The 19013-nt window shown below is 53.1% G+C and overlaps 1 protein-coding gene across 2 annotated transcripts in view; it reads left to right on the top strand.

The window, feature by feature from the left end:
• The window catches only part of Cpne5 (copine 5), an 83437-nt gene that overhangs the window by 58896 nt on the left and 5528 nt on the right, over window positions 1–19013 (top strand). For both annotated transcript variants that reach the window (XM_021221212.2, XM_021221214.2), the window contains 6 exons: window positions 4684–4725; window positions 7346–7421; window positions 11262–11315; window positions 13861–13922; window positions 16036–16082; window positions 18377–18558. In XM_021221212.2, coding sequence (XP_021076871.1) covers window positions 4684–4725; window positions 7346–7421; window positions 11262–11315; window positions 13861–13922; window positions 16036–16082; window positions 18377–18558 — 463 coding nt within the window. The remainder of the gene's footprint in view (window positions 1–4683; window positions 4726–7345; window positions 7422–11261; window positions 11316–13860; window positions 13923–16035; window positions 16083–18376; window positions 18559–19013) is intronic.

Genomic DNA, 19013 nt, shown 5'->3' with positions numbered 1-19013 from the left:
GGAGGAAGAGAAGGTGAAGTGGGAGACAGGAGAGGCCTGAGGAAGGGCCACTGCCAGGTAGCTAAGCAGAGACAATATACTGGAAGGCTGGCTCTCTCTACTAAGAGAGAGTGGTACCCCAGGTTGATGGGCTAAAAATGCTTCATGCTGTTAAAATTATGGGGTACTTAGGATGTGAGTCACACTGGTCCCCACTGGCTGAAACACAGACTCTTATATCATGAAAAATAGCCTTAGGAATTTCTCTCACGAAGTGAAGAACCATTTCACAGATGAGGAAAAATGGAGAGTCATGATGCGCCCATTTCACAGATGACGGAAATGGAGGGTCGTGGTGTGCCCACTTCACAGATGAGAAAGTAGAGGGTCATAATCTGTGTCAGCCTTTCCTTCTGAGGCTCATCACAGGTCTAGTGTCTCCTTGTCTCTTGCCACTTTCCCATGTGTCTCCATTCCCAAAGAAAGTCAAACCTGAGTGGCCCAGCTGCGCAGAGCTGAAGTCAGAGGGGATGGTGGGGTCTGACCCCATCTACCTCTGGAGTGACCACGGGGGCAGGAAGCACTTTCTCCAGCATTGCCAGACCCTGCCCTGCTCTCTTTGGAGTTGTGGGACTTGAGAGTGCTCACCTGAACTGGGGAGTGATCCATCAGCACCTCAGTGCTTCACTGGGCCGCTGGGTCCTGAAAGGTGGCGTGGTGGAGGCATAGGGACCAAGTGACCAGGCTCACTCCCTGACACTACAAGTGTCACAACAAGGGCCGCCTTAGTCCTTTAGGGGAGAGAAAGCCTTGAGGGCCTGTCAGCCCTAGGGCTTTGTGAACATTGGAGAAATAGCCCCTCTCTTGCCCTGAGCGGTCATTGGTACTGCCATGTTCCAGAGGTTTCCACAGAGTATATACATCATGGTCAGTACCCTGGGAGGGAACCTGGAGGCCTCACCTGCACCCCCACCGGCCAGTCTCTCTCTAATATGGCTGTGGGGTTCCAGCCCCGAGTGCCAGGGTCCTGGGGCACTGACTCCTGGCCTTTAATGGTACTCTGGGATGTTCGGCTGTGTTTTGTGAGACTGGGGAACTGTTACCAGCATAGCCCATTCACAGAAGTGTTATATGATCCCTGCCAACTAGCTGGAAAGCGTGAATAGCTAACATCTGCCAGGCACTGTCCTAGGAGCTGAGGGAACTGATGGCGGCAGATTGCAAAACCATCTCTGACCCATGGAGGACATTCTGACACACAGTAGGATTGTCTGAGGATGAGGAGGAGGTTGAGTGTGCCAGACAGAGCCGTGTCAGTGCCTGCAGGGTGGCTGGGGACAGCACCCTCACAGAGGACATAACCATCCCAGTTTACAGAGGAACAGCCATCAGAGCTACACAGCCACTGTCTGCAGGATCTGGGGCACCGCCCTGGGCTACTGTCCGTAGAGTGGTGTCCTTCCCTGCCCTCACCCCCTTCCCTGAGGCCCCGAGTTCTTAGCCTCGCCATGCTATCTGGGACGTCAGCTTTACAGGACACCGAGAGCTGTCTCCTTCACCCAGAACATTCTCTTACCTCTTATGGCTAAGTCACTGCCAGTCTGGCAATGACCTGGGTAAAGGGCCTGAGGGTCCCAAATCCCATCTGCTGTGACCTGGGCTTGCAACAGATTTGTGGACAGTGACAAGGGGCTTCTCACCAGGCCTCCCTGTGAATCTGGGAGCTGTTCTTCTTCTTTCTTCCTCACCCAGGCCCAGGCTAGAGGTGTAGCCTCTGAGCTCTGCAGCCCCTCCCCAGGCTGCCTAGGGGAGACCAAACCTGACACAAGGGGGATCTCCCAGCCAGCCTCAGCTGCCAGCTCCTGTCCCCTGGGGAGCTTCTAGCCACCGCCCCATCCACACTACACCCTGACCTGCTGGTTCTGAATCAGCCAGGATGTGAATCCTAAGCTCGAGTCTGAAGAGGACAGTGGCTTGCAGAGTGCTTTGCTCCAAGTGGTTTGCCTGCTGGGGCTCCTAGAAGATTCTTCAGATGCGTTCACAACCAAAACCCCAGACAAGGAAATGTCAGGCCTGGGGCTGGTGAGATGGCTCAGTGGTTAAGAGCACTGACTGCTCTTCCAGAGGTCCTGAGTTCAATTCCTAGTAACCACATGGGATCTAATATGTCTTCTGGTATGTCTGAAGTTAGTTACAGTGTACTCATATACATACATACATATATACATATATTTTTTAAAAAAGAAAGAAGTCAAGCCCTTCAACTTTGAGATTTAATTTTAAAAATTTGTATTATATATATATATATATATATATATATATATATATATATATATGAATGAGTACACTGTAGCTGTCTTCAGACACACCAGAAGAGGGCATCAGATCTTGCTACAGATGGCTGTGAGCCACCATGTGGTTGCTGGGATTTGAACTCAGGACCTCTGGAAGAGCAGTCAGTGCTCTTAACCACTGAGCCATCTCTCCAGCCAGAGATCTAGTTGTTATTGTTGTTGTTGTTGTTTGAGACAGGGTTTCTCTGTGTAGCCCTGACTTTCCTGGAACTCACTCTGTAGACCAGGCTGGCCTCGAACTCAGAAATCCACCTGCCTCTGCCTCCCAAGTTAGTTGTTGTTTTTTTATCACATGTGTTTATCTATTGGTGGAGGAGGAGAGTGTGCCTTCTCTATGGCACCCCTGTGGAGGCCGGAGGCCAGGGTTTAGGGTCAGTTCTCTCTGTCCACCCATGCAGATCCCAGGGATCACACTCAGGTTGGCAGGCCCGGCCTCAGTGCCTTTATCCACAGGTGTCTCACCAGGCACACACTCAGTACCTCCGTCTGTGCTCTGGGTAGCAAGGGTTCCTGTTGCCAGGGTGGTCCGTTTCCCAGAGTGTTAGGAGATCTCCACCAGCTGCGGGAATTTATATTTGTTTGTTTTTGGAATGGGGCCTCACTATGTAGCCTTGACTGGCCAGGAACTGGACCTGTATGTAGATCAGGCTGACCTTGAACTCAGAGATCTGCCTGCCTCTGCCCCCTTAGTGCTGGGATTTAAGACCTGTGATACCACAGCCCAACTTTAAGTAAATTTTATGTAAAAAGGCATTCATGCATGGTTAGATAACGTGGAAATCAAGAGGCATTTTCTAGGCATCCCAGCACACGCACACGCACCGTGCTGTGAGCTATCCTGGAAGGGCCACACTAATTTCATTCTACAGTCAGGGCTTGTGGCTCAGAGATGTGATGCACCATCTCTAGGCCACAGGGCTCAGATCCAGTGTCCAAGCCGAAGCCACCAATGTCACACCTGGCCTCTTTCCAGTACCTTCAGAAACTTAGGCACAGCTGGGCAGTGGTGGCGCACACCTTTAATCCCAGCACTTGGGAGGCAGAGGCAGGTGGATTTCTGAGTTCAAGGCCAGCCAGGGCTACACAGAGAAACCCTGTCTCGAAAAAACAAAAAGAAAAAAAGAAAGAAAGAAAGAAAGAAAGAAAGAAAGAAAGAAAGAAGGAAGGAAGGAAGGAAGGTAGGTACACTGATAACTTAGGGAGACTGATATTTCTTCTTTCATTTTAATAGTCTGGCTCAAGGAACCACAGGGTTTGCCTTTATAAAATAAGAACGAACGCCAAGGATGCCTTTAAAGCACGCTTCTATGTCTGCTTCATATTGTCCCACTTACAGAAAGCTAGCCCATGCGTGCACGACCTTCTGGGCATCCCAGCGTTCTACTCTGGAACTTTCTTCTGCCCCTTTCTGTACACACACACACACACACACACACACACACACACACACAACCTGGAGTTACTCATCTGAAAGGAGACAGCGCCCCCTTCTGGGAGCCACACAACTCCCAAGCCAACTCCTGGCAGAGCCGAGATGGACCACACCACGGTGGGATAAATGGGATAAATAGATGTTAACAGAAAAGAAGCCACTTTAGACTGCTTTCTGCATCCAATGTGGACCTCAAGACCAGAAACTCACACTTCCTGGGCCTCTTCCACCTTCCTAGACCCCTGGTGCTGCCTGGCAGCTTCCCCATCCCTGGGCATCCCAGAGCAGACAGTACCAAGGGTTAACCGGCAACCCTCCACCTCCCTCCTCCAGCTTCTGGTCCTCTAGCCTGTTGCCATGGGAACAAGGCTAAAAATAAGATGGGCTCTCGAAGCCCAGCCCCATGCTTAGGAGTCAAAACAAACTAATTAAAGCAGCCTGGGTTAGAATGTGAAGAAAATCCCACCCTTTCTCAGAGGCCAGTTTCCGTGATGGAAAAGCTCAGCAGGCCACCCCAAGTCAGGGTCCAGGGATGTTTCCTTAACCTGCAGGGCTGGGGCACCCAGACGCAGGGTCCTTCCTGCCAGTCTTGTGCTTTCCCATAGAAGCCCCTGCTTTATTGTGAGATCTGCCTGTCATGGCCCTGCCACAGGTAAATGTGTGGCTTCCTGCTGAGGCTTCTCCATCTAGGGAAGCTAAGACAGCAGGATGAACAGAGGCCCTGGACTGCTTCAGCCAAATCCTTGAAATCTCAAAATGTCCTGCCCTTGCTCTGGGATGACCTTTGCTAAAAGGTCTTAAGATAGAATTTCTTTGCACACAGGCGTGGAATGTTAGCATGCATCCTTCCTGGTCCAGGGACAGGAGGCCTGTCCTTGGGTCCATCCTACCCAGAATTCTTTGCTGTTTGTTTTCCAGGACCATCAAGGTGGAGGTGTATGACTGGGATCGTGATGGCAGGTAAGGGCAGGAGGGTGAGAGAGAGGTGAGTGGATGTAGGCAGCCACGGGAAGCTAGGCAGGCCCATCTGGGAATGAGGGTCTGGGTCCCATGCTGGTTGGTCTGCTGTCGTAGTAGCTTAGATATGTGGAGGTCCTGCAGGACAGTATGCTGAGAGCCCTCCTCTCCCCAACATAGCTGCCAGCAGCCAGCCAGTGCCCACACTCTCCTCGACTACAGAGCTGGGAATGCACTGAATGCCCATTATAGGACACTGAGCATTAGACACCTCCATCCTCTGTGGGAAGCCTTGGGCAAAGCCCAGTAGGAAGACCAGACTGTAGAGTCGAATGCCCAGAGACACCCACAGTTCAGCAGAGGTTCGCCATAAACATGGAGAATAGACCTAGGTCTGTAAGGACAGCTGCAGCACGGAGTTCTGAGGCTCAGTAAAGACAAGGCATTGCCTGAGGAGGGCTAGGTCAGGCCTGCCCAAGGGTGACTTCTGCTTGGGAACTATGGGAGGCAGGTCTCGGTACCCCATGAGGAGCAAATGTGGCTGGCAATTTCTAGGCAGAACAGTAGCATATCTCTCTAAGCACCAATCCAGAACCTTCCCTGTCTCCCACTTGCCTGCTGAAACAAATCCAGACACATCCTGGCTTAAGCGTGGTCACAGTTGGCATCTCTTGGGCCTGACATGGACGGGGGTGGTGCTCTTATTATAAAAGGTTCTGTGCCAGCATAGCTGAGCCAAGCCCAAGCCATGGAAGGTTTCCCGGTGCCCACCCTGCCTCTGTTAAACTTTACCACCACTTTTCCCATCCCTTCCATCCAGGTCGGCTCCACCATGCCTCTAACCCACTCTGCCTCCTCTCCTAGCCGATTCCTTACAAACTTCTTTCACCCGGGAGTTTTCTCTTCTCTGGCAACTTGGGACAGCTGCCAGGTGCTACAGGGTCGATCATTAAGTTACCATCCCCAGAAGAACTCAGTCTACACAGTGTGGGGCTACAAGTGTAGCCCAGTGGTAGAGCTCCCACCTACCATTTGGGAGACCCCTGGTTCTGTCCTGTACTGACAATAGATAAGCTCCCAGTGCTGGCAAATGGCTCAGCAGGCAAAGGTGCGTTCAGCACAAGCCAGACAACCTGAATCCAATCCTGGGAACCCATGGAAAAGGTGGGCAGATAGAACGTACTCCGTAAAGTTGTCTTGTGACCTCCATACACACACACACACACACACACACACACACACACACACCAATAATCCCCCCTCCACCCAAACCAAAGTGTGTATACATATGAAAGTTTCACAATGAAATCCATTACTTTGTATGGCTTTTTAAAAAATCAAAATAAACAAAAGCTACCGTGGGCTCACAACAGGGCATGGCCCCAGGGACACCTGGGAGGCTAGCTGGATGCCCCAGCTAGAGCTACAGTGCTAAGCACTGTGTTCTAGCAAGGACTCTGGGCTGTTGGGAGTGCTGTTTATGCAAGTTCTTGCTGTGTTTAATATAAACACCATTTGGAAAAGAGACCCCTGACACCTGGCTCTCCTTGCCTGTTTAGGAAGTGTTAGCAGGAGACCTGGGTATGTGGCTTGGAGGCAGAGCCCTGGTATAATGTGTTCAAATCCCGGGGTTCCATTTCAGCACCAAAGGAAGGTTGGAAAAGATCCAACTGTAGTTTCGTGTGCCTATACGAGACTCTTTGGGAGTCTGAGGCAGGAGGATTGGAGTTTGAGGCCAACCTGGGCAACACAATGGGGAGCTATCTCAGAATGAAAAAGTTAATGAGACAGGCATATGTTGGTCACGGCTGTCACCCCAGCGCTCCGGAAGTCGAGGCAGAAGGATCAGGAGTTCAAGGCCGCTCTTGCCAACACGAGATCATGACTAAGCTGGGATGCCCAAGATAGTGTCTCCAAAAGCCCAAAATATTAATAAAAAATAAAAACAATTTTTAAAAAATGTTATTGAGCTGGGTACAGTGGATGCACCTTTAATCCCAGCACCCAGGAGGCACTGGCAGGCGGAGTTCTAGGCTAGCCTGGTCTACATTAGAACGTTTCAGGACAGCCAGGGCTACATAGTGAGGCCCTGTTTGGGGAAACTGTCTCAGCAGTGCGGAGCTAATGAATGCCTTTAAGCCAGTCACTTGAATTTGACAATTGTTAAATTTTACTGTATTCGCCTTATCTATATTTTACTAATGCAATTTAAAGGAGATTCCGTTGTGGCATTTACCCCTAAATATTTCATTAGAAATGTCTAAAAGAATAAGCACATTCCCCCTCCCCCCACGGAACTCTCAATGCCGTTATCCCAGCTGACATCGAACAGTAGTGCTTGACTGTCTGTCATCCAAAGTTCCCTCCCCTCCACAGAGATTGTCCCCAGATGCCTTCTCTTGCTCATTTAAATGAGAATCCAAGCAGACCTGTGGCTCCTTCCTCTGGGACTCCAACTTCTGCCAAGTAGCCTTGCTTTCTTGGTCCACGGCTCCCTTCCCATCCTCCGTGGCTTGGGGTGGAGGCCCTGGCAGAATGGGGGCAGGGCAGGCCTGGGAGAGGCTGTAGTGGCCGCCATCGGTACCCCGGGGGCCTCCAGTCTCAGCAGCACCTTCTCTTGCAGCCATGACTTCATCGGGGAGTTCACCACCAGCTACCGGGAGCTGGCACGTGGCCAGAGTCAGTTCAACATCTATGAGGTAAGATGCTCCAGGGGTGGGGTCTCTCCTCATGGGGGTGCTGGGTCAGTAAGGACGGGGGAGCTCTGAGAGGGGTTGGCGCCAGGGATTTCCGGGTTGTCTCACAAGGCGGGTTTCATGTTTCCATTTCACAGAGCTCCCCACACACCTCATACACTACACAGCCCCAACACACATACAACCATACACCACACCCCAACACAAACACACAAAGCTAAGTCATCTGACTTCCAAGTTCTTGAGCTACACCACCCCCTGTAGAACACTTCTGATGGGTCCTTAAGAGTTCTGGGTGGGGGCTGGCTAGATGGCTCAGCGGGTAGGAGCACTGACTGCTCTTCTGAAGGTCCTGAGTTCAAATCCCAGCAACCATAGGGTGGCTCGCAACCACCCGTAATGAGATCTGACGCCCTCTTCTGGTGTATAATAGTGTATAATAATAAATTTGGGCCAGAGAAAGCAGGAACTGAGCCAGAAGGCCCAACTGAAGCAAGTGGGGTTACTGGAGCGAGCAGAGGTTCTAAAATTCAGTTCCCAACAACCACATGAAGGCTCACTACCATCTGTACAGCTCTGTGTAGCTACAGTGTACTCACATAAAAATAAACCTTGAAAAAAGTAATTTAATAGTTGTACACACACACACACACACACACACACTCTCTCTCTCTCTCTCTCTCTCTCTCTCTCTCTCACACAAAACACCACTCCCCCGCCCTACACACACACCTCCAACACACACCCACACACACCACAGGAAGAGTACCAGGAAGAAAGGGGGAAAAGTCTGTAAGCCAAGACCCGAGGTCCCACTCCCGGTCTTCAGACAAAGCTTGTGGTCCTCTGGAGGCGTAGCCAGTGCTCTTAACCACTGAACTGTCTTTCTGGCCTCCATAGTCGCTTTGGGGAAGGAGTCCCCTAGCCCAGGCAAGGCCGACTGTACATTTCTTTGGGAAGTGGGTGGAGCAGTTATCTCTCTTGGGGTTTGGCTTCCAGTGGCTGTGAAGTCTCAGGTGAGATGGAAATCAGAAGCTGCACAGATGGGGCGGCCGGTTTCCTTCCGTTCCCTCAGACAGCCATTATCTGCCTCTTTTCAGTCAACGAGCTGCCTCATGGGAAATAGCAATATTGCTGAGCCAGGGGAAACCCACCACAGCTTCTGCAGCCCCAGGGGCAGCTCTGGGCCCAAGGGGTGTCACCAGGAGGCCAAGTGGGCCCAGGAAGCCCTTGCAAGAGTCAGGAGTGTGAAAAAGGTCCTCACCAGTCAACACCCCACCTCTAACCCTGAAGCCACCCTGGCAGGACACACTTCTAAAGCAGCTGGGGGGGGGGGGCGGGGGCCCTCCTGGGACCAGCCCCTGCTAAAAAATCACCCAGCCACTGGCCTCCAGTCTCCAACCTCTCAGGGTGATCACCAACAGTACCTCCCTCCACCTCCTGAGCGCCCCTGTCTCAGCCCACCACCATCCTCTGCAGGGTGTGGGACTTTGCAATAGGATTCTGGTCTCTTCTAACCTCCACAGTGACCAGAATGCTCTGGGTGTGGCCCCAAAGCTCCGTGTGGCCTTGAAATGAACTTCACCCCATACCCCTACTCCCCAATGTTAAGGCAGATCTCCACCTGAAGCTGGCACTGAGTATTAGCCTGACCCCATTGTCACCACCACACCTGAGCCCCACCGGCCTACAGAGGGGAGTGTTGTGCTCCTTCTGTGAAGAGAGGCACGGTGCATGCCTGACTGGGCCCAGAGCTCTGAAGCTGCTGCCCTCCATATGGCCTCCTTTCCGCAGCTGCCTCCCCAAGGACTCTTCTGATCAATATGATCCCACTTCTGATCAACATAGTCCCCTCAAGGAAGTTCTCACCTTTGCAAGTCTCTAAGGGCACACCATTCTTCCCAAGGTTGTGCCTGGGGCCTTTCCATGACCGTGAGATCCTCAGAGGTGGGCCAGTTCCTTCTGCATTCCCAGCAGCCTGGTGCACAGAAAACCAGATTTCACACACGGGGGAAAGGTAGCCAAGTGGAGCAGGCCAGTTCCTTGTAGCGTCCCTAGGGGGTGCTGTGGCCCTGCGTGGAGCCCGACAGCCACTTGTGGCTAGAGAGGCTAGGATGAGGGAGGCTCTGGGAAATCCCAGGAGAGCTCAGAGCAGACAGGGTGATAACTCACTGTCCACTTCGCTCGGATCTGATGCCAACATAAGAAAGAGTAGGTTCAGAGAGCGGAAGTGTGACTGACTACATGTTAATTTAAAGATAATGCCGAAGGCGCCAAAGAAATGTGTCAGGCACAGTTGTGTGTGTCTGTGGTCCCCGCCACTCAGGAAGCAGAGGCAGGGGTCTGTAACCTCAAGGCCAGCCTGGACTACACGGTGAGACCCTGTCACAACAACAGAAAGCAAAGTAAACGAGTCTACGAGGTACTATGAAGAAACCCACACCCCTAAACCGTGTTTTACCCCCTCCATTCTGCTGAAGGGAAACCGTAAGGTCGGAGGTGAACTTCGTTCCAGATGTTCAAACCCCGAATAAGCCCAGCTGGGTAAACATTAATGTTGAGTCTGCCACTCTGCCCTTCTGCCTGGCAGCCAGATGGTATAGAGAAGGCTGTCCCATGGCTAGAGAGTCACTTCCGGGATGTTCAGCATCTCAGACCCCACCTCAGTCCCCACCTGAGCATGATGCCAGCCCTCCCATCTGAACTTGTCACTCATCCATCAAGGTGACAGCCCTGTATGTATGCACCGCTGGCCTGGAGACAGGTTTCTCTTCCTGTGTCTACCCAGATGGCAGTGTGACCTAAAACAAATCACCTGGCATCTGTGTCCTGGTTACCTTTGTCTCCGAAGTGGGTATCAATCCCTGTTAGACCGAAGAAACTGCAGTTGAAGACATAGGGAGGGAAGGCAGGGAGGTGGTGGCACACGCCTTTAACCCTAGCGCTTGAGAGGCAGAGGCAGATGGATCTCTGAGTTCGAGGCCAGCCTGGTCTACAGAGCAAGTTCCAGGACAGCCAGGGCTATGTAGGGAACGCTGTCTTGAAAAAAACAACAAATTAAAAAGACATAGTAAAGGTCCCCAAGAGAGGCATGTGAATATGCCATGTGGGAGAGGGGATAAGGGTTTGAGACCAGCCAGTAGGTGATGACAAGGGGAACAGCCTTGCTCTGTTGATCGCACACCCGAGAGCTCTGTGCGGCATGGCTCACCAGGACAAGGTGGCCCTCCTCCCGGCCCCAGGGCTTCTCCACCACAACTACAGCTGGGCCACTGCTCCGAGGCATTGTCTTAACCTCCCACCCTCTCCCCGAGTGATGACAGCCACCTACAGACTTTACTAGATGTCAAGGGTGAAGGGTGTCACCCACTGTTGTCACTAGTGGGGAACAGAGCCTTGTCACGGGACGAGCAGAGTTGGTGTGGAAGCTTCCTACTGTGGGTCAGGGTGGCCCAGAGCCAGGCTCATAGGCTCAGGGCACCCCTGAGTGGGAGCCCCAAGGAGAATGGGAAAGGCAGGACTGTAAACGTGTAGGGGGTAAAAGAGCGGCCCAGCCAACATAGGCAGGTGTGGGCAGAGCTGTCTTGCAACACCTGGTCGCTCTGGGTAGGTTTAAGGGTATTGGAGACAAAGCTAAAGAAACTGTCTCGTTGTGTTGGGTACTGGGACTCAGGGTTAACGAGGATGCCCAGGTGCCAGCACCTCACAAAGCCTGGCAAAGCCCTTCCCAAGCTGCGGTCACACCCGTACCCTGCTGGGCTGATGCCCAAGCCACACCCAGGCCTGCCGGGAGCCCCGAAACTGTCCTGACTGCTTTCAAACAGTGGTTACTTTTCTCTACAGGTGATAAATCCAAAAAAGAAAATGAAGAAAAAGAAATACGTGAATTCTGGCACGGTGAGTAGCGCCCCCTGTCGACAATGGAGAGGCACTGCCCTAAGCCAAAAGCCAGGCTGAAGGGCAGGGGCTCCCGTCTAGGTGAGTGGGTAGCAGAGAACCATCAGCCCTGGGGAATCTCTGCAGGAAGGAAAAGCGGGTGTGAGTGTGGGGAATCCCCAGGAACTGGCACTGTGAGAGGCCGCACTGATATCCGCTGTCATGGAGAGGAGCAGGGAAGTGACTCAGCCAAGGTTAGACAGCGAAGAGTCATGCAGGAATCAGCTCCACCTTTCGTCCCGCGTGGGCAGCAGCAGGCGCTGCCGCTGCGTAACTGTTACCACCAGAGACCACTTTGGTCCTTCATTTGTGGGGGCTGGTGGGCTGGACATTCTAATACTCAGCAGATATGTGCTGGGCTCTTAGCAGGACGGTACGGGCGAATGACACAGCCAGGAAACAGACGACCCAGGTCCCTGGTGTTTGTAATAGGGAGGCAGAGGGTTCTTTAGTACCTGCACACACATCGGTGAAATGATTTCAAGAGCTGTGGGGGACGGTGATACAGAATGGACCAGATATTGAGAATACCTAAGAAAGGGAGCCAGCCCTCAAAAACAGCATATCCAAAGGCCCTGGGGCAGCGTAGATGTGGTTACTGGTGTTGGAGAAGCCCTGGGGCCAGGAGGAGGGCCACCTTGTCCTGGTGAGCCACTCTGCATGACCACACTGCACCGGGCTCTCTGTTCCCATGTTCAACACGAAAGATCTGGGCTTTCTCTGGTGTCCGTTCTAGAATGGGTCCGTATATTTGCAGTGCAAATGTACCTGGGTTTGTGCCCTCTTTCCCTCCCCTGATCCTTATTCCTGAGAGAGATGTCTGTCAGGTAATGTAGTCACTAGGCTTGGAAGAGATCTCAACCATCTCTACCTGAATCCCATCCTCCTTGGAGCAACCCCCACTTGTAAAATGGACTCAGCACTGGGGATGGTGACAGACATATTGAAGGTAGGCCTGTGATTGTCCCATACTCCGCTCATGCATGGGAGAAACCAGCCAAGACTTGGATGTGCTGATGTCCCTGGCTGCAGTGTCCCCCAGGTGGAAACAGCATTTGTTTGGGCAGTGCCCTGGGCTCACAGGCCTTCCCCGTTCACAATAGAAGCATGCCCAGCCTTTGCCTTTAGACCTGGGTAATCCTCCCCCCCCACACACACACCCTAAGTGCCTCAGAGGAGGCAGGACCTCCCCAGACTGGCAGTTGTTCAGATGTACAACCAAAATGAAAACGGTCACAAAACCATTTCTTTTGCCCAGCCTTCCTAGCAATGAAGAGAAGGGATCTATTCCAGGCCCCACACGGAGCTAGGAACAGCACAGGCCTCCCAGGGCCTGGGGTGGGGCGGGGCCATCCCTGCTGTGGGGGCACTCATGGGAAGAGCTAAACAAAGTTCCCTGAAGACCCATTGTCAAACTCAGAAGCTCACCCTGGCCAGCGTGGGAGCTGGGCAGCTGGACAAGGTGAGAAACTCTGGTGTCTTAGTCAGGGGCGCCACCTGGGCTGCTGTTGCAGCTCTTTCTGGTTGGCTGAGCCACCACCCCTGGGAGGAGGTTCAGTGGCCTCTCAGGTGCTTGGCACACGGTGCCCTGGGTGTGGCTCTCCGGGCCCACTGCACATAGACCTTCTTGTGTCTCGTTCTTCAGGTTGAGGGACTTCAGCTTTGTCACAGCTGGCCTAGCTGAGGTGACACACTTAGACCACACCAGCAGGGAGGCCTTGGTCTCCGCCCCACCCCCACCCCCTTTCAGGTGCCTTGCTCTTCTTCCTCTCCGTGGCCCAGAATTCTTTGCAGCAGGCTGCCTAAGTGGGCAGAGCCGTTGCCACAGTCTCTTGGGGGGGGGGGGGGAGAAGGCGGGAGGCTTCAAGTCAGAGAGGAATCTTGAGTAGGAGGCACCTGTGGGGAAAGGATGAGGTACTCAGAGGGTCTGGGGACTGAAGGGAGCATGACAGGCAAGGCCAGAGAAGAGAACAGTTGAGAGACAGAAGCGTGGGGTCCATGCCAGGCAGAGACACAGGCATGCACGGTGGCTGGATCTGCATCGGCAAGATTCCCCAGCCCTCCATACTGCAGGCCAGGGCTCTGGGGTTCCCCAGGGCTCACTTGGAGAATGCCTGGGCCCTTATAAGCCCTGAGCCCTGTGCTTCAGCAGTTGGGTTTGCATCAGAGTTAAGTTAAATGTGGCTCTAAAGTTAAATGTGGTTAAAAACGTGGCTCAAGTTCATCCTCAGCTACACAGGGAGTTCAAGGGCAGCTGGGGCTAGGTGAGACCCTGTGTTGCCATGAAAGTCATGGAAGTTCTGGATTCAGACCTATTAGGCTCGGATCCCCACTGTGCCACATCCTGTCAGCTGCCTTGGAACCTCAGTTTCCTTGGCTGTAGAATGGGGATAAATGTCCTCCGTGGGATGGCCGCAGTCCCTGAAAATGGCCCACAGGCAAAGTGTGCCATCGGACCCTGCCATCCCCTGGGCTCTCCACTAACCACGCCCCCTTTCTTTTCCAGGTCACCCTGCTTTCCTTTGCGGTAGAATCAGAGAGTACCTTCCTGGATTACATCAAAGGAGGGTGAGAGGAACAGGGCCTGGCCCCCCAGCCCCAGGGAGAGGGCAGGGCTCCATACCTTGTAACCAGAGCGTGCCCCACAAGGCCCCAGCTGGAGCCCTGGGCTCTCAGGAGACTCCACCTTAGAGCTGAGAACTCTGCCTGCCTCTGGATTCCAAGCCCAGGAGACCTGCCCGGGTCTTGTGGAATTCCTGAGCAGAGATGGGCCCTGGGGGAGGTAGGCACTCCTCCGTGACAGAGAGCTCTGCACGGGCGTCAGGTGGCACAGGTTCTAGGTCCCTGTTCGCCTGGAATTTCCTGAGTTACTGTGGGTGAGTCACGTTCTTTCTGTGGGTATCGCTCCTGCCAGAGTTTGAGTGTGGGACAGGGACCTGTTGGGACATTAGGGGATAGTCCCAAGGACAGCAGGTGCCCAACCCCAAGCTGAAAGAGCAGAAGGAACTGTAGAGGGGTGACGTCCAGGCCATCGCAGGCAGCACGACCAGGCTGCCTCAGCCAAGAGCTTGCTAGAAATGGCCGGATTCCAAAGAGGGGCCTCCCTGGTACACTCCCTGCAGGCGGCTGCCAGGTCAGGGCGTGGGCAGCCGAGAGCCCACAGGTGCACGGGAGGGATGACTGCACCTGCCTGAGAGGAGCCGGGCAGGGCAGCTACCCAGGGCGCATCCCAGCCCGGCAGGCATCTGGCTGCCTGGTCTCCAGGGCACAGAGAGGTAGCCGTCCTGGGACAGGACTCGCTTTCCCATGACTCTGCTCCTTCAGCTCTTGAATTTACAGCCTTAAGGTTACAAGTCCTCCCTTTGCCTGCAGAACACACACACACACACACACACACACACACACACACATACACATCCTCTGGGTACCCAAAAGCCTCCTCCATCCTCTCTGCATGGATCCAGTATGGCTGCCTTTGCAGAGCTGGGGGAACAGCTCAGGGGTACAGCACTTTTCTTGCATTAAAAGGAAAAAAAAAAAAAAAAGAAGCCCCAGACCAAAACCTCTCTCTTCTATATTCCATTAAGTGGCCAATCTTCATCTCCTAGCACCTGGCAATCTTCAAACATGCCCAATTTTGTTCTCCATCTCATTTGCATAGCACTCCTAATTTACATAGCGGGCGGGACTGAGACCTTATCTCTGCTCTGCACCACCTGAGTGCTGTCCTGGATCCTTTTGTTCCTGGCTGATTAGTAATCCGAGCCTCCTTGGCCTCGTCCCAGTGGGGCTGGATACGATAAAAGCTGATCACGAGGTGGCCATGATGGAGGCGGGGGGGGGGGGGGGGCTGCTAACTAAAACCCCATGCACGTTCAGGAGCAGAGGGAGTGGGTCCCCCGCAGGAGTCTGAGAGCGGCAGTGTATGTCTGGGGATCCTGGCTTCCCTCCCCTGCCGGCTGAACCCAGAAAGCATAAAAATGAAATTCCTGGGACAGACATTCTCCCTCTCTGTCACCTGTATTTTCTGTCAACTTAGAGACCGGGTGTAGTGGTGCACACCTTTAATCCAAACAATCGAAAGGCAAAGGTGGAAGGCTTTTCATGAGTTCAAGACCAGCCTGGTAACATAGCAAGTTCTAAGCCAGAGCTGCACACCGAATCCCCATCTCAAAGCTAAGTAAAAAAGAAAACAGAGAAGAACTAGGGTAGAGCTGTAGAAGCTTGGTTCTGGGCTGGGTGTTTGGCCAGACAGCATTGTGGGTAGTGTCCTGTTCTTCCCTCCCAAGGTGCTTAGCGTGTAGTTTGACTCTTTGTCATGTTTTAACCATTAATCTGAATTTGAACCAGAAACCCAGTGGGCCCTGACCTCACCTGCTCAGGTGGGCACAAAGGAGGCCAGGTTCAGAGAGAAAGGGACAGCAGCCCGTCGACCGTGCGTGCTCACACAACATAATCAGCCCTACCCACACCCCGTGTGTTCTGGAATGCTCCCCTCGGATGCCCGCAGAGGCCCTGCAGAGGGTCACGGCTGGTGGCAACTGTCTCAGCTTCACAGAGCTTGCACACAAGTGACTTCACTGAAGCCACACGCATGACAAACACGGATGTCTAGAGGCTTTCCCTGCCTTGCCCGCCCCCGCCCCCACCCCCAGGTGACTCCAGGTCTTCTCCTCTATAGGACGCAGATCAACTTCACAGTGGCCATTGACTTCACTGCCTCTAATGGTGAGTGGGGCAGGAGCGGGCAGAGTGGGCGTCTCTGGGTTGTGATGGACAGCTTGGCTTTGAGCCAGGCCCCTCCTACTTCCTTCTCTCCTAGGGTGGCATAAGCAAACACCTGTCACCCCACATAGGGACCCAGTAACAGACAAAAGTACAAACACCACCGGAGTCCAGTGTGGTGAAGCAGTGAGTTTCCTGGGCTCTCTCACAGGAGTGAGAGAGGAGTTGCCACAGGAACACGGGTGACTGAAAGCCACTTCAATGTGGGTGACAACCTGGGAAAGCTGAAACCTTGAGGCTTTCTGCAGAGCTTGCAGACAGTTTAAAGGGGGGCTTCCTGTGCCTTGTGAGTTGTTTACTTCCCAAGTCTATGGGAACTTTTCTCTGAGGTGGAATGCTTCAATTCAGAGGAAACTTACCTGCCAGAGAAGGCAGAGCTAAAGTCAGAAAGAAGAGAGATGTCCATGCTTTTAATCCCAGCACTCGGGAGGCAGAGGCAGGTGGGTCTCTGTGAGTTCAAGGCCAGCCTGGTCTACATAGTGAGTTCCGGGTTACTGGGGCTACACAGAGAAACCCTGTCCCCAAAACAAATAAACTGTTAATTTAATTAAATTAAATAGCCAAAAAAGCTGAGGCCTCCCCAGGTCAGAGGATCCTATTCCAGTGCACATATGTGGGTAGGGGAGCATGCCCCAAGCCATTGTTCTGATGGGGAGCACCCCGTCTATCTGGAGCACTAGATAATGCAATGTTCTAGATCTAGCTGTGGCTTGGTGTCAGGAGCCCCCACAGTTCCTGAGTATACCCTGAAAACAGCACAGAGTTGCTTATGGGGTCATAACCCCCTCAAGATGCTCTGAGCTCATTGTGTGTGTGTGTGTGTGTGTGTGTGTGTGTGTGTGTGTGTGTGTGTGTGTGAAGACACCTAAGTGGCAGCCTCCTCTGGTGTGTCAAGCCCTTCTCTGGCTACTGGGCATGAGTGCTGGGCCATTAGAGTTAGTACTAATACCAAAGAAGACAGAAGGGGAGATGGCTCTGTGGTTAAAATGCTTGCTGTGCAAATAAACACTGGAGGTCTGTTCCTCACGACACACATGCATGGCAGGTGTATGCGATGGCCCATATGTAATCAGCCAAAGTGAGACTATTGATGTTGGCCAGCTCTGAGTCTGATTGGAAGACCCTACCTCAGTGAATAAGGAGGAGAACAAGCAAAGGATGAGACTCAAATCTGCTTCCACATGCGTGTGCTCACACATGTGTGTATACATACATACAGGCAAGCATGCACACACATACATTCATGCATGTGTACACACACAGACATGCAGGCAGGCACACACATACATTCAGGCATGTGTACACACACAGGCATGCAGTCAGGCATGCACACACACAGACATGCAGGCAGGCACGCACATACACAGACATGTAGATATTTGTGCATATACACAAACATGCAGATATGCATGTACACAGACATGAAAATGGCAGGAAGACACTTCTACTGACATCCCCTAGTTAGTCTGTAACTGTGACCTTGGGCAGGTAGCCCAGTTTTACAGGGTGATGAGACTGAGTATAAAGGGTTAAGACCACAGCTTAGGCGGAGATGTTGGAGTTGTCGGTCATGAATGGATCAGTGAAATCTCATCATTTGAGGTGACAGGGGACAGCAGGAACATCATGGCAGAAGTAAGGAAAGGGAACTTGGGGCGCGGGGGTGGTGTTGGGGAGGGGCACTGTTAGAGGAAAGCCACACTGGGTCAGTGGTCATGGAAGGGAGACAAGGAGTTGAACCTTGTGAATGTTCAGGAGAGAAGCAGATACTGCCAGGGCCATGCAGGAAGTGTGGAGAGGCCGGCGAGGCTGTGCTTGTGGAGCTAAGGCTTAGAGGGTGAGAGGAAATGGGAGGCCAGATCCACTCCTCGGGAATCCTGTGGCTTGGCGGGCTCTGGGGGGACCTGGATGAGATGAGGCCTCAGGGTGCTCCGAGCAGAGGACATGGCCTTGGAGTGGGGTCTGGCAGGCCCATGTGTGTAGCATGGACTGGAGGTAAGGACAGGGACAGGCAGGGGCCCTGAGGAGGCTGGTGCTGTCCTGTAAACTATATGGTGCTGGCTTTGAGAAGGAAGGGGGTGGGGGTTGGATCTGTCCCAAGGAACCAGCAGTCACTCTTGACTAATGAACCGAGACAGAATGGAGGTTGTGATAGAAGGTTCAAAGGTAAACAGGTAGAGGGACTCACGGACGTGCCCCGTCCCGTTTGGCAAAAGTTGCCATGTTCTGTGTTGCAGGGAACCCCTCGCAGTCCACGTCACTCCACTACATGAGCCCCTACCAGCTGAACGCCTACGCACTGGCGCTGACCGCCGTCGGGGAGATCATCCAGCATTATGACAGTGACAAGATGTTCCCTGCCCTGGGCTTTGGGGCCAAGCTGCCCCCCGATGGCAGGGTGTCCCATGAGTTCCCACTGGTAGGAGCTCCCAGGCTGGGAACGAGCAGGGGAGGGGGGGCTTTTCTCTCTTTTTCTTTCTTTCTCTCTCTTCCTTCCTTCCTTTCTTCCTTTCTTTGATTTCTCAAGATAGGGTTTCTCTGTGTAGCCCTGGAACTCAGTCTGTAGATGAGGTTGGCCTCAAACTCAGAGATCCCCCTGCCTCTGCCTCCAGAGTGCTGGAATTAAGGACATAACGCCATCACTGGCTGGCAGAGCAAGGAGGGTTCTAGTTCTTGACCTGTAAGCTTCATAGGTTTGGCCACCTACTTGAGTTAGGGTCTGGGCTAAAGACAACTATGCCCTGCCTCTACCTGGACCCCCATGTCTCTGGGCCCAGCCCTGCCTCTGCCTTCTGCCCATCCTCCTGGGTCCAGCCCTGTCTCTGCCTGCCCCACCCTATCTCCTGGGCCCAACCCTTTTTTTTTTTTTTTTTT

The sequence above is a fragment of the Mus pahari genome, chromosome 21 (assembly GCF_900095145.1).
Source record: "Mus pahari chromosome 21, PAHARI_EIJ_v1.1, whole genome shotgun sequence".
Classification (NCBI taxonomy): Eukaryota; Metazoa; Chordata; class Mammalia; order Rodentia; family Muridae; genus Mus; species Mus pahari.
Note: the sequence above shows the minus strand (reverse complement) of the source record. Positions and strands in the feature narration are given on the sequence as shown.